The sequence below is a fragment of the Schistocerca piceifrons genome, chromosome 4 (genome assembly GCF_021461385.2).
Source record: "Schistocerca piceifrons isolate TAMUIC-IGC-003096 chromosome 4, iqSchPice1.1, whole genome shotgun sequence".
Taxonomy (NCBI): Eukaryota; Metazoa; Arthropoda; class Insecta; order Orthoptera; family Acrididae; genus Schistocerca; species Schistocerca piceifrons.
In genome coordinates, this window is record NC_060141.1 from 606880004 (window position 1) to 606895204 (window position 15201).

At 41.7% G+C, this 15201-nt stretch overlaps 1 protein-coding gene across 1 annotated transcript in view; it reads left to right on the forward strand.

Annotated features, from left to right (window-relative positions):
- The window catches only part of LOC124795150 (alpha-tocopherol transfer protein-like), a 60947-nt gene that overhangs the window by 35221 nt on the left and 10525 nt on the right, over positions 1-15201 (forward strand). The window contains exon 6 of the mRNA XM_047259035.1: positions 12711-12816. Within this exon, the coding sequence (XP_047114991.1) occupies positions 12711-12816 (106 nt within the window). The remainder of the gene's footprint in view (positions 1-12710; positions 12817-15201) is intronic.

Here is a 15201-nt window from a genome sequence, read left to right on the forward strand (position 1 = left end):
AAGTGTCTCATTTCCTAATCTAATTCCCTCAGCATCACCCGACGTAATTTGACTACATTTCATTATCCTCGTTATGCTTTTGTTGATGTTCATCTTATATCCTCCTTTAAAGACACTGTCCGTTCCGTTCAACTGCTCTTCCAAGTCCTTTGCTGTCTCTGACAGAATTACAATGTCATCGGCGAACCTCAAAGTTTTTACTTCTTTTCCATGAATTTTAATACCTACTCCGAATTTTTCTTTTGTTTCCTTTACTGCTTGCTCAATATACAGATTGAATAACATCGGGGAGAGGCTACAACCCTGTCTCACTCCTTTCCCAACCACTGCATCCCTTTCATGCCCCTCGACTCTTATAACTGCCATCTGGTTTCTGTACAAATTGTAAATAGCCTTTCGCTCCCTGTATTTTACCCCTGCCACCTTCAGAATTTGAAACAGAGTATTCCAGTTAACATTATTTATATTACGTTTTATTTCTTGCTCCCATTTATCTTAGTTACACTTAAAATACGTGCTCCACAGTGCAAATGTTGGCCACATCCCATGTGTATCTTGCGTAGAATCAGAATTACACCATTCGTAGTACCTGCTGTTAACAACGGTAAGCCGTGCTCTTGGTTGTACCGATTCCAGATCTTGTGGCAGCTCTTTGCCTAGCGTTGCTTAGCTACCGTGACCTAGGCGTCTCGACTAGTGGCGCACTGACGACTCGGAAGACATTTCTCAATTCATTTCACTAATTTTGTTTCTTCCCTTTAGTGCTTTCCGTCCTATCTGCTCCCTTGCTTTCCTGTCCTTTGGGAAGATTTTTTTTTATTTCCTGCATTCATCCCTAAGCTCTAGTAACCGCTACGTCAGGCACAGACTATTTGTCTGCACTTTCGATATTTGAATGATTTCTTGTCCTGCCCTAACTATTTTCTTCTTTGACATATTACATTTCTCTTTTACTACTCACGATACTTTCCCTTAGCGCTTTCTTCAGCGCCTCAGAGAATTTCCACCACATCTTATTCAGTCTCAAATTTTGTAATTCCGTATTCTCCTACTTCTTGAATTTCAGCTTGCTGTTCATCATTCCAAGTCCATGACCTTTATCTGAATATGCTTTGCAGTTCAGCAGTTATCACGGTTTCATTCAAAAAATGTTTCACTGACCACCTGATTGGTTTGTGTGTGTACGATGAATCGCTTCCTCATTCACCGGATCGGTCAGTTTGTGACTTATTTTATAGCGCCGCGTAAAAGTTCAAGTTTACTTACGCAAACCACATACTGTTGAACCACTTCCCAAGGTTATAAGGCGCGTTCCCCATGCAGTTTCTCAAAAGTCCATGAACCATTTTGCCACGCGTGTGCATGAATGACTCGACAAAACTGGACGGCGTCTAAGTCACGTTATTTAGGGCAGCTGATTATTTTGTTGCGTGTTCCAAAATGGCAACGAGCACTAATTTATAAATACTTTTCGATTAGAGATTTGTTCAAACTACACAGACAGTCTCGTCTAAACAGCTTATGTCCCTTCAGAGTGACAGGGGACGAAACGAAAGAAGTGTCTGATTTTTTCGTCTTGTTTACGTCGAGGTCATTAGAAATAGAACAGACAAATTGAGCGGAGAATTGATCGCGGCCTTACCGAGGCGTGTGTATTGTTTTGCACCGTGGTTACTGGGCTGCTAATGTACCCTATTCCTCCCGAATGTCAGTCGCTTGGTGGCAGGCTAGGACGTGATAACAAAGCATCTTACAGGTCAGGGCGCCGAAATTAGTGCACAGATTGTCCCCAATCGTATTTCAAATGAACGCTGTATAGGCACTAAACTAATCATATGGATCCGTTTATTGGCGTTCAGTAATTCCTTGACGTCAGTTGACCCAATAACTTTCTCTGACATTCTTTAACTGTCTCACAATTGGCCATTGTGCTCATTACGTGGAACGTGACTGGCTCTTAAATTCATCGGAAATCGCTCCTGGTGGGTTACTGATGTGTTTGCGATTAACGTACTTCATTTTTGGGCGGTTGCTAAATGGCAGTGTATCAGAAATGTTCATCATTTATTGTATTGTCTTAGATTACTGCCCACAAATGCTTAATTTCTAAAATATTAGATGCCGCAACGCACCTCCTTAACCATACAAGCACCTCCTCCAACCCCATCCCCACCCTCGCCTAGCCATAAGAATCAAAATTTTTATTTTAAAATCATGTGATAAAATTTAGAATGCGAAATTATTATTCACAAAATGCTGTTTTCAATTTCAAGTTTTAAAAACATAATTTCTTATAATCAAAACAATAAAAGCACAAGATTTAATACAAGCAACTGATGCGTACGTATCTCTCCCTGTAGCAGCAAAATTTTTGCTTCCAAGTTCTGCTCAATACGTATCGGTACAAGCTGGTAGTCTCTGTTAGCCTTGGTGACTATGACGTCATGTTTTCAACTGCAGAGAGCCACAACATTCAAACTAATGAAGCATTTAGTGACAAATGGTAACGAAGATATTCACGGCGCGAGGAGGTCACGTAGAATTCCAACTTCCCGAAGAGTTAGAAAAACAAAACACAATGCGACACGGGACATGGAATTAGATGTTAGGAAATGCTTTGAAGGTCATATCTCTTCTATTCATTAATTATGTGATATGAAACAACACAAAGTATAATAGAACTGATCTTATTTGAAGGCGAGTAACAAACGCCGAGGCTGTTGCCCATATTTATCAGTAACAAAATTAGTAAAATCAGACTGTCCAACCACTTTTCTTCTGTGAACGCTAGGCATGTACAACTCACATAACCTGTTTTTTTAGAACGCAACCGCACTTTTACTTTTCCTAGGGTACTGAAGGATCAATGAATTTTGCATGTAGTAGCAGGCAAAGCAACACCAGTTAATAGTGCCTTTTCCACATCAGGAAAAAGTCTGTATGTTTATCAGTAATATCAGTGATAGTTAGATTTACAGCTGTTTGTTCTCTAGTAGCACAAAAGTCACACTTCGGTGCTGGTTCAGATGAGAAGTTATCAATATTATAATGTTTTTGGCCTCTTTGGCTCGGAAACACTTAGCTTTGCGGAGCTACAAATTATCAAGTACACGTTTCACAGCATATTAAATTTCTTGTGAGTAGTTTCAGTACGACGAAACCTGGTACCTATCCAGTTAAAGTGACCAGAAATTCCTGGCCGGGATAGTTACGTTTTTTGGAGTCTACTTCCCTTGCCGCCTTTAGGTTCTGCCAGAAAGCCTGAACGTTCTGGTTTTTAGAAAGCAAAGCAATTCCCTGTCATGTGAGGTTTCAACATATAATTTTTCTGTTTCTGTAATTGTTCAAATGTTTCAGTTGGGCCTTTCTTTGATGAATATGGACATCTGAGAAATCTACGACTTTTTGAACTCAAAGGGAGGCAAACATCTATTGAATCAAATTTATACATTACATCAATATGGCAGCATGAACAACGCACTGGTAAAAGCTGTGCTTAGTTAATATTAAGAAAGTGTTGGTCCTGTTCACTGACTTTAAAGATCTAAAACCATTATAAAACTATACAGTAGCAAAGATGTGCCCATGTTTTATATTATCTTGTTATATTGTCACTGGGTGCTACTATTCATTTCTTTGTAAGATTTACTAATGTATAGCAGTTACAGAGCGTCGTTGTTTTCCCAGCAATAAGCAGTTATAAAAATTATCCCAGTTTCGACACCCAGAAACATGGTCACTTCAAATCATTGCACATACAGAAGTCAGATACATGTAGATAATTGCAGAGTAAACTTAATAAGTATTATGATTTGAGAAAATCCTTGAAACACAACTTATATTACTAGCCTTAGTCCCCCAAATCCAAATCGAGAATATCGGAATTGAATGATTTTACAAAAGAGAAAAGGCTGCTGGAGAAGTCTTCAGGTAGTATAACAAATAAACAAAATACGCTAAACTAACTTACCAAGCTTTCTTAAGCTGCTTCACTTCCTTCCAGCATTATGAAGTGGCGAAATCAGGAATATCCCAAATATGTACCTGATTTATCATTTCGTATTGTGTTACGAGTAGAATTTTTAAAGCATAATTCCTCTGTGCGTTCTCTCTTCCATCTTCGTCTTGTTTTCAGAATACTGTGGATGCAAAACTTGTTTTACGTCGAACTTAGGGTTGTCGTCTGTAGCTATTACCTCGTCGGGACACACTGAAATGAGGGTGTTGAAATGAAGTTAAAAACATTTATTTATTATAATTATTTCTTATTTAGAAAATAATCATACGGAACATTTTGCGGTAGAGTTCACTTATTTTCAGCTTTTTCAACAGGTCTTTTTTCCCTTTGCATATTTATAAAACTCCGTGCAAACCAGCTTGTAGTTAAACAGGCAGCCGTCGATTGCTTCCATCAGTCCACTGGGTTGGAATCAACTAAAGTAATCTTTCCACAGTGGCTTTGTGTGCGAGAATAGAAAAACAAAATACCGCATAATTTTAGCAGTTGGGGTTGGCGTTCAGGCCTTAAGAAAGGAAATCCACCTCCCTTCTACGGAGTGTTTAGACTTCCATTCTTCCGAGTTAGGCTTAGTTTCTGAAAAGCTCTTTATATATATTCCTGAAAACAAATGTTGCCTGAAATCTTCGAACCATTTTAGTCAGGAATATAATCGTTTTTTCAATGATTACGCAATCAGGAGTTTCAGATAGTGTCGTCCAATCAAATACTTGGTATTTATTAAAAGAAACAGTTCATTTCTCTAAGTAATCAAATGCTACGGTACAAAAAGCCATTGTCTCTTCCTCGGATTTGGAAATCAAATTGATTATTTCTTGCAATTTTGTCATATGATGACATGATGGAGACCGTGGCTGTTGTTTGAAGACAAATGTTGATGGATTTAGGACAGCAACCAGCCACAAATTTACTTTCAGTCCCTTTATTCAAAGGCTACCTTTATCGGTTTCGAATCGTTGTGATTCATCCTCAGACGGTTTCACGACAATTAATCTGTAAAAAACACACCACATGTCATAAAGAAAGCATGTAAACCGTCTGAGGATGGATCACAACGATTCGAAACCGATAACGGTAGCCTTTGAATAAAGAAACTGAAAGCAAATTTGTGGCTGTTTGCTGTCCTAACATCATCAACATTTGATTATTTCTTGTCTAGAGTTTTCATTCTTTCATTTGTTCTAATTCATCTTGGTTTGCATGGCAATAAAACTGGCAATCTTCCTTTCATTCAGACATCTTTGAGTGTCGATTAATAGATTTCTTATTTCACTTAGTGAGACTTTATTCTTCTCCAGGCCTTTTGTATTATTTCAGAGCCAAGTCTGACTGCAGAAACATTAAGTAAATATTAGTGATGTGATTGCAGAAAAATCTGATTTACTTTAGGCGGCCTGACTGCGGCGTCAAAAACTTGTTTTAATGGAATCCAAAGCTCAAGAATTTTCTCAGCTACGGACATTAACGACAAACATCTCGTTTTTGAGTGAAATAGAAGTGTCTGATGACTGATATCAACGTGTAATCAGAACTCTGTCCTTACCGCATGTACTGAAATCGAAATATTTTCGTGACGATTATTTCAACGTCGACAGTTAAGACTCTAGCAGCGCTTGATATAGTATTGTGGGGAATACGAGCAAGGCATCCGATTCCTTCTACATTTTTCATAGTGCTCCTTTAATTTGGTGAACACATTCCTCTGGCAGCGCCGATGAACTTTGCAGTTGTCTCCGATGTTTCGTTATTCAGCGAATCAAACTACAACAGCTTCTGTTAGATTCAGTCAGTTACAGTGAAGTACCGGGCAACTAAAGAAACATATCTTCAGCCTTGTTATTCGATGCGTCGGTCACTATGCCGTAAAGCAAAATTTCTTGTAATTGTTTTATGCATTCGGTTACGGAGTGTGTTTAGAGAACATTTTTAATAATCGCTGTGGCTTTGGTCCTGCTTGTAGACTGGTTTGCACCGACTATGGAGTCAGGACACTTTGCGGCATTCCGTTCTACGGTATAGTTAAGAGAACTGAAGGAGTGATGGTACTTGAAAAGTTTATACAAGTGCTATTAGTTCAAATGGTTCAAATGGCTCTGAGCACTATGGGACTTAACATCTGTGGTCATCAGTCCCCTAGAACTTAGAACTACTTAAACCTAACTAACCTAAGGACATCACACACATCCATGCCCGAGGCAGGATTCGAACCTGCGACCGTAGCAGTCGCGCGGCTCCGGACTGAGCGCCTAGAACCGCTAGACCACCGCGGCCGGCCTGCTGTTAGTTCAGCGGTAGCGATTCTTCCTCGTTATTCTCTTTAATCATGAATGTAGAAATAGGTTTTGATGTCGATGCTACCGCGAATATGTTGTCATTATTCTTCGTAGAAATGTGATGCGTCACATCAACCTTACCTCCGTGAGTTACTGTGATAAAATACCTACAAATCTTACACACCGCTTCCTGATCCGTATCGTGCGTCCTTTCTTGACAACAGAGCATTAGTTTGTGTAATCATCCGAAAACCGACACTTTGTCTTTCCATCCCTAGCCATTTTCGTAAGCTATGATATGATGAGTTTCTTAAACGCTAAACACTTCAGTCATCAAAATACACGTCGCTATACATTTCACGCCATACATACCTGCAGTAATCACTTCAAATATTACTACCTTACTCTCGTGTTACTTATTACACTTAGAAAGGGCCGCCTTACCAGATCGCTCTTCAATGGGAACTGCGCGATTCTTCCGCGTGGCGCTTCTTAAATAGTGTCAGCTCGCTAGTACTGGAGAAGCCTGTTATTTTCGCGAATGACTGCTCTATACTTACGAGGTGCTTGCATCGTTGACACAGGATATTCAACATGCAACACCATCCATGGGACGACCTTCTCAACATAAACTGGTTGACAAAAATAACACTGGCTGAGGCTGCATTTACAGATTGCTCCAAAATGGTGTTGGTTCAGATCATGAGCCAATCTCTCAACAGTAGTTTACAAAATCGGAACAAAATTTGATCTTTTAGGGATGTAGGCATAAGAGGGTTCATAACGGCGACGGTCTCGATATCTCGTGACGGATGGCAACCCTAGACGGAAGCTGTCCATTGTTAAACCAATATAACTTCGTAGCAGGGCACGGCTTAAACTGATGTACAATCTGAGCCATAAAAACAAACTGTAGTCAAATATTTACAGTGTTGAGATGGCTGCATGGGCACGTTTCTAAAGCCAAAAATCAAACAAAAATGTCGAAATATGCCCTTGGAGGTCTTCTCGTGGTAATGAGAACAAAGCTTCTGCAATAACGGTCACTAGGAATAGCGTAGTGCGCAAGATATCCCACCTGGAGTTCTGTCTAACCATACAATGGTCACGGAGCTGTGCGCTTAGCTATAGTTGGAAAGTGTGAGGGGAAACTTCATTCCGCTACAGTTGGGATACGGCTCCCAGCCAGTTTGGCGCAGTACATCGAAGAAGCCCATAACGGAAATCGGCACGGCGCACGAGAGTGGCTTTTTTCCGCCTTCATCTCATCCGCAGTACAGCAGCGTGCGCATTATTACGGAGGGGAGAACGATTCAAAAGGAATGAAGCCCGTGCTCCATAATCCATAACAAAGTGTCTGATGTTACGCTTTATAAAAAGAGCTTCTAATTACTGTAGCATCATCTCACTGCGATTATCCACAAATGCTGCCGCAGGATAAACAAGAGGGTTCATCGAAACGCTGGAAATCACTTCTAGAAAAGTATGAGAATTCTGTAATGAAAAAATAAGTATGTATCCCACATTCCAAGGAAGCAAGTGCCCCTTTAGCTTTCTGCCTCTTGCGGACGCATATGGGGGTAAGGATGTTTACGTCTCGGCTGTAATGCTGCAAACTTCAAGCCACGCGTACGCCTTGCGTGAAGCTAATCAGCACGTACGGTATGAATTACGACACGAATGTAACAAAGTTTCGTGAAAGCACATTATAAAGACGCTCATGTTCAAACACTCCTTAATTTATTTATTCCTCATTGACACACATAACACAAGACGTCACCATGTTACTGTGGTGTCACCGCCAGACACTACACTTGCTAGGTGGTAGCTTTAAATCGCAGACCGAGCGCCACCACAAGGCAGGTCTCGAGATACGGACTAGCACTCGCCCCAGTTGTACGGACGACTTTGCTAGCGACTACATGGACGAAGCATTGCTCATTAGCCGAGCCAATAGTTAGAATAGCCTTCAGCTAAGTCAATGGCTACGACCTAGCAAGGCGCCATTAGTAACATTGCATGTATCTAAAGAGTCTCACTTGTATCGCCACAATCTCCAGATGTACCAAAAGGATGGATTAAAGTTAAGTAGTCCAGAAGCTACGTACTTTTCTTTATAGCATTCATTACGTATCCTGTTTCAGACCTCACGCACCCTGCTTTGGCTTAGAGCGTGCCTTTCGGCTTCCTCTCATTGTGTCTAGGCTGTCTTGTCTAGACACAACAGTTACTACACTATCGGCCATTAAAACTGCTACACCACGAAGATGACGTGCTAGAGACGCGACATTTAACCGACAGGAAGACGATGCTGTGATATGCAAAGGATTAGCTTTTCAGAGCATTCACACAAGGCTGGCGCCGGTGGCGACACCTACAACGTGCTGACAAGAGGAAAGTTTCCAACCGATTTCTCATACACAAACAGCAGTTGACCGGCGTTGCCTGGTGAAACGTTGTTGTGATGCCTCGTGTAAGGAGGAGAAATGCGTACCATCACGTTTCCGGCTTTGGTAAAGGTCGGATTGTAGCCTATCGAGACTGCGGTTCATCGTATATCGACATTACTGCTCGTGTTGGTCGAGATCCAGTGACTGTTAGCAGAATTTGGAATCGGTGCATTCAGGAGGGTAATACGGAACGCCGTGCTGGATCCCAACGGCCTCGTATCACTAGCAGTCGAGATTACAGGCATCTTATTCGGATGACTGTAACAGATCGTGCAGCCACGTCTCGATCCCTGAGTCAACAGATGGGGACTTTTGCAAGACAACAATCATCTGTACGAACAGTTCGACGACGTTTGCAGCAGCATGGACTATCAGCTCGGAGACCATGGCTGCGGTTACCATTGACGCTGCATCGCAGTGAATGGTCATTGGAAGCGTGTATTCGTCATCGCCATACTGGCGTATCACACTGCGTGATTGTGTGGGGTGTCATTGGTTACACGTCACGGTCACCTCTTGCTCGCATTGACGGCACCGTGAACAGTGGACGTTACATTTCAGATGTGTTACGACCCGTGGCTCTACCCTTCATTCGATCCCTGCGAAACCCTACATTTCAGCAGGATAATGCACGACCGCATGTTGCAGGTCCTGTACGGGCCTTTCTGGATACAGAAAATGCTCGACTGCTGCCTTGGCCAACACATTCTTCAGATCTCCCACCAATTGAAAACGTCTGGTCAATGGTGGCCAAGCAACTGGCTCGTCAGAATACGCCAGTCACTACTCTTGATGAACTGTGGTATTGTGTTGAAGCTGCATGGGCAGCTGTACCTGTACACGCCATCCAAGCTCTGTTTGACTCAATACCCAGACGTATCAAGGCCATAGGTACTGATTTCTCAGGATCTATGCACCAAAATTGCGTGGAAAAGTAATCAGATGTCAATTGTACTATAATATATTTGTCCAATGAATACCCGCTTATCATCTGCATTCCTTCTTGGTGTAGCAATTTTAATGGCCAGTAGTGTATATCGGGGCGGCTGCTGGAGGTCTTAAACATTGTTGTCATTCATTTTGCATCATTGAACAGGCCAGTTCAAGTGCTACTGAACTTGGTTTAGCAGAATTATCAGTCTATACAAAGCAGCGTCAGTTGTGCAGAAGGCTATATTCACATAACCTTAATGAGTAAGTCGCTAATTGGGCATACTGGAACATACAAGACACATGCTCCCGGTTATCGACCGCTATCCTGGCACTGGAAAGCACCTGCAGTGACTGTGTGCCTCTCTTATCTTCTCGTCGGATTGGTTCTCCACGTCTTTCTTAGAAACACGGCAGACTAACTCTGAAATGATGTCAACATTGAGGATGATAAACAACTAGCATCCTCTCATAAATCGCGACACGAATCCATTCACAGAACTGCAGGAGTGGTGATTGCTCATCATATGCGAACTGCAATGACTGGTTGACAGGAAAGAGAGCTAAGGAACAGATTTTCTTGAATATGCAAAAGGAGTATCTGCACTCATGTTCAGAAAAAGCAGAACACCTTGAACGACAGGAGATAGGACGTTTGTATTCACAGGACGTGTACATTAGTATGTTCTGGAGCAATGATTAGTATTTGAACCACGTCGGCCCGTGGGTTCAGGATCAACATCGATATCGCGGCGCAACACCACCTGCCGGTAAAATGTACCTGCTGCTCTCGTTGTCGCGTGAAACCGAAGGTATCAGTGTGACTGGTGCAGACGTGCTCGATGCCTTGCAGACGTATTCGCGAATCATACCATCCAATTAGTCAGTTTGATAGAGGGCGCATTATTGGCATGAAAGAATAATGTATCCATCAGGGAAATTGCTGCTCGTGTGGGACGAAGCGTTTCGGCAGCGCAAAGGGCGTGTGCGTAATGGTCCAGGCAAGGCGCAAGCCGCAGAACACGACGAGGAGGGTCAGGCAGCATTAGCCAGTCCACCCCCACCCCCCCTCTCCCCCGAGGAGATCGACACATCATCCGGACGGCATTACAGTGCAGATCTGCGTCCTCCTCGGCTCCAGTGCAATTGCGGAACACGTCCTACGCTATCAAAGGTGACAGTGCGTCGCCGTATATTACGACATGGTTCACGTGCACGTTGTCCACTTCTCGCTTACCTTTGACGAATGTGCAGAAACACGTTAGACGGCAGTGGTATATAAACGACGTCACTGGGGAAAGGAAGGGCATGTGATAGTGTTTCCGGAAGAATCAAAGTTCTGTATGTTTGAAAATGTTGGCCGCATTTTGATTCCCCGCAAGTTGGGCGAGCGGTATCACAGTGACAGCATTCGCACAAATCGTACAGCGCCAACTCATGGTCTTATAGCGTAGAGTGCCATTGAGCACAACCACAAATCACGGCTGGTGCGTGTCCAGGGCACTGTGACCAGTGTGACGTGCGTGGATGACATCATGCGACCCGTAGCCACACCCTTTCTGCACAACACCTCAGATGCTATTTCTCAGCAAGACAGTGCACGAGCAGTTATTGCTGTACAAACACGTGCCTTCTTGGTGTCACAGGATTTCAGCCTTTAGCCCTGCCGCATCAGATCGCCAGACTTGGCGCCAGTCGAAAATATATGGGTATGGTGAAACGACGGGTGTAGCGCTGTAACCGCTGAGGAACTTTTGAAACCAGGTGAATGCAGCATGGACGGCTACACCATAGGACGTCATTCGCGCCTTATATGCGTCGACGCCAATGCCCATGGAACGAGTTATCAGGGCCCATGGCGGACCCTCTGCGTACTAGCCAACAGGACACATGATGAACGGAGGTGACTGAAATGTTAATCATTTCTGCAGAACATACTAATGTACATGTCCTGTGTATATGAAGGTCCTATCTCTAGTTGTTCAAGTTGTTCTGCTTTTTATAAACATGAGTGTACTTTTCTAATGAGGCCATCATACTGGGTAATGGGTGTTACGCCATTCTGAAGCAGAAGTAGCTCTCTTGCATAGGATTCCTGACCACAGATTACGTAAAAAAGTTAGAATACGTCTGGTATGCAAGAGACCTCAATATGTAGACGTTAACTTGATATACGTACGCCGTTGCGTCATCTGTCTTGAGCCCAGCTATATGCAACCTGATTTTCATTCTAAGCACGTAACATAATCTACTAGATACTGTTGACTGTGGCTTAGATGACATCATACATGAGTGCACGCGATATAACTTACAAACATACATTGTTTCATTTGTATTCAGTTAATCATGCACTGAATTGGTATTTTTATTTTAAAATCTCGCTATTGTATGTATGTGCTGTGGAATAATATTTTTTTGCGTCGTTTTATGTCGTATAGTTTATACCAGAGAAATTTTCACATGAGATATTTTGCATTTTGAAAGTTTGGTAGAGGATAATTTTCCGAGCTATTTCCTTACGCTATGGGTTTTAGATAGCCATATGATTTAAATATTGTTATGAAGTCCTTATTTTTATATATTTTATTGACAACGATCCTGTATAATGAGTCTGGCCGATTGTGTTTGTACATCTTAATAAGAAACGATACTTGCTAGGTTTTACCAAATCATCTTCATGATGGTTTTTTATTGTTCCTGTGCGTATTCACTTACCCAAGCCCTTTCCAGCAGCATCACCCAGGAAACAAGACTGAGTACATAAAATCTTTATGGACAGTACAAAAGAAACTACACGCACCTTATTAATATCACGTATAGATAAGCTATTTTTAAATGAACTTGAAATATCATTCAAGTACTTATTGCTAGGTTATATCGTTAATGTGCATTTCACTTGTCTCTGTTTACAATCGTAAAATGATGGAGTCACTTTATTGTATGTTCATTTCTATTGATATTTCAGGGTTAATCTTTCTTGTACTACATAAAATTCAAGTGTTCTTCGTATGTTATAACCTGTCAAATCTCGATTTCCAGATAGTGATCCATGAACCAGGTTCACAGACGTTGTTCGAGTATTTACCAAAAAACGTGGTTCCTGACGAGATGGGTGGCACTGCTGGCCCAGTAGCTCGTATAATGGGTAAGTAGTAGTTTAAGAAATTGTGCATTACGCTGCGTTCGTGCAGTCAGCTCTAAGGATGAACCTATGTTTAGCTACAATGGTGGCAAAACTACTTACAGACCCTACTGATTTTTCTCCAAGCTGGTCAAATGCAATAGTGAACAGGAAATTACTCGAATACCAAGAGCGCTGCTTACTCGTACATTTTGTTCATTTCTCAGCCTTCTTTCAGCTTTTTGCCTTTTTTCAAGCGGAATTTGTACATTTTTTGCACTGCCATTGGACATTCCACAACAATGACACTGAAGAAATGCACGAACTTCACTAGAGAACCGGTATATTAAAACATGTAAAGAAAAACTGCTTCATTTGCTAATTCGAAATTAATGAAGTCCACGATCGGTTACAGCCTTTACATCAGGCCATTTTCAAGCAGATCTGAAACTTTCCTTGTCAATGCGTAATAGGAAAGGAAATGAAAATCGTATCTCATATATGCACTGTATAAGTACAAAAAGAGTGTATAAATTTTGTTCTGCTGTAGAGAAGTTATATCAAATCATAAAAAATATTAAAGTCACTCTGAGAAAAATGGGCGTTCTATGATTATAAAAACAGTACATTTCGATACAATAAAAGTCTTAGTCTGCTTTAGCTGTAAGAAGAATTCTGCTCTGACAATTAAAAATAAGAGACATATGTAGTAAATTCATTTTCGTAATTCACCGTATACTCGATAATCACACGGTGCATGGCATCGGAAAAATAACTCGTAATGTTCTGTACCAAAATAAAACGGTAAAACCATCGTGTCTGTGTGAAAGCGGTAGTCTCCCAAACCGCCAGACGAATATTCTCTGCTACAGAAAGCGAATTCATTAAGTTTGTTTTATGACTTGGGCGCCTACTCATTTCATTTTGATTTAGTTCTGTTTGCAAATAAAAATGCTTAGAATGCAGTCGAGTCTATCTGAAAACACCAGAACGTCAAGAAGACTGAGCACTATGTGGTCTTAAAACTCTAATGAAGATCGTGAGACAGACTTTCTGCGGCTCGAGAACATCAGATTTTGCTCGCTCTCTGGAAACTCCTTCCGAAAGTGAGGCTCGATGTAACTGTTATCGAGAACACCGTGCATTATCTCGCTCCTCAGAGCCCTTCACTCACACAGGCTTGTAGTTACCATCATAGAAGCACAGATTTTGATGGGAATTGGTGAAGGCAAGGGAGTTTTATACCAGGCAATTCACTTATTCCTAACAGTTTTCCATTTCAGTTTAAACGTGTACAATTCCCGGTGGCTCATTTTATGCACTGACCATAAGTAAAGTACAAGGCCATACACTGAATGCTGCAGGCTTGGATCTTAGTGTCAGCAGCTTTTTGGGTGTTCAGCTCTATGCAGCTTTCCCTTGTGTTAGCGAAGCAAATAACCTCTTTGTTCATGCCTCCTATTACACAACTTCAAACCATGTATACAAAGGAGATTTAAAAGTCAAACATAAACTACACACATATGACGTCTCAGGCACAAATGGTTCAAATGGCTCTGAGCACTATGGGACTCAACTGCTGAGGTCATTAGTCCCCTAGAACTTAGAACTAGTTAAACCTAACTAACCTAAGGACATCACAAACATCCATGCCCGAGGCAGGATTCGAACCTGCGACCGTAGCGGTCTCGCGGTTCCAGACTGCAGCGCCTTTAACCGCACGGCCACTTCGGCCGGCTCTCAGGCACAGCTAAAAATAAATATATGGCCAACACCAGGCTTCTCAGTTAGCCCTTTATAAAATGAAAAAGTGATACTTTGCGGAAGTATATGAAGAAATATAAATTCCTTCTCCTGAAAAAATCCAAAGAAATCTCAATGAGGAATGCACATTGGAAACATTTACTTCGACATATTTTGCCCCATAGTTCATAGCTTTGTTTAAGGATTCTCCACGGGTTCGGGACTGTATCTGTTGGACAACATGGGTGGTCACCTCCTTTTCTATTCCCTGTGCTGCCACTATTGCAAGCTAGAAGACTTAACATGTGATCGCGATGTCTCACCCACTGCAAATATTTAACACTTTCATTGGATGTAAAAAATTACTATCAGCCTTTCACTGGTAAAACATTCACACTGAAACCTTAGATATATCAGAATACAACTCTTCATCAAGCTAAGAAAGGCCAGTGTATTTACTATACGGAATTGTGTTGTTGTTGTTGTTGTAGTCTTCAGTCCAGAGACCGGTTTGATGCAGCTCTCCATGCTACTCTATCCTGTGCAAGCTTCTTCATTTACAAGTAACTAATGCACCCTACATCCTTCTCAACATGCTTAGTGTACTAATATATTGGGCTCCCTCTGCGATTTTTACCCTAAACGCTTCACAATAAAATACTACAT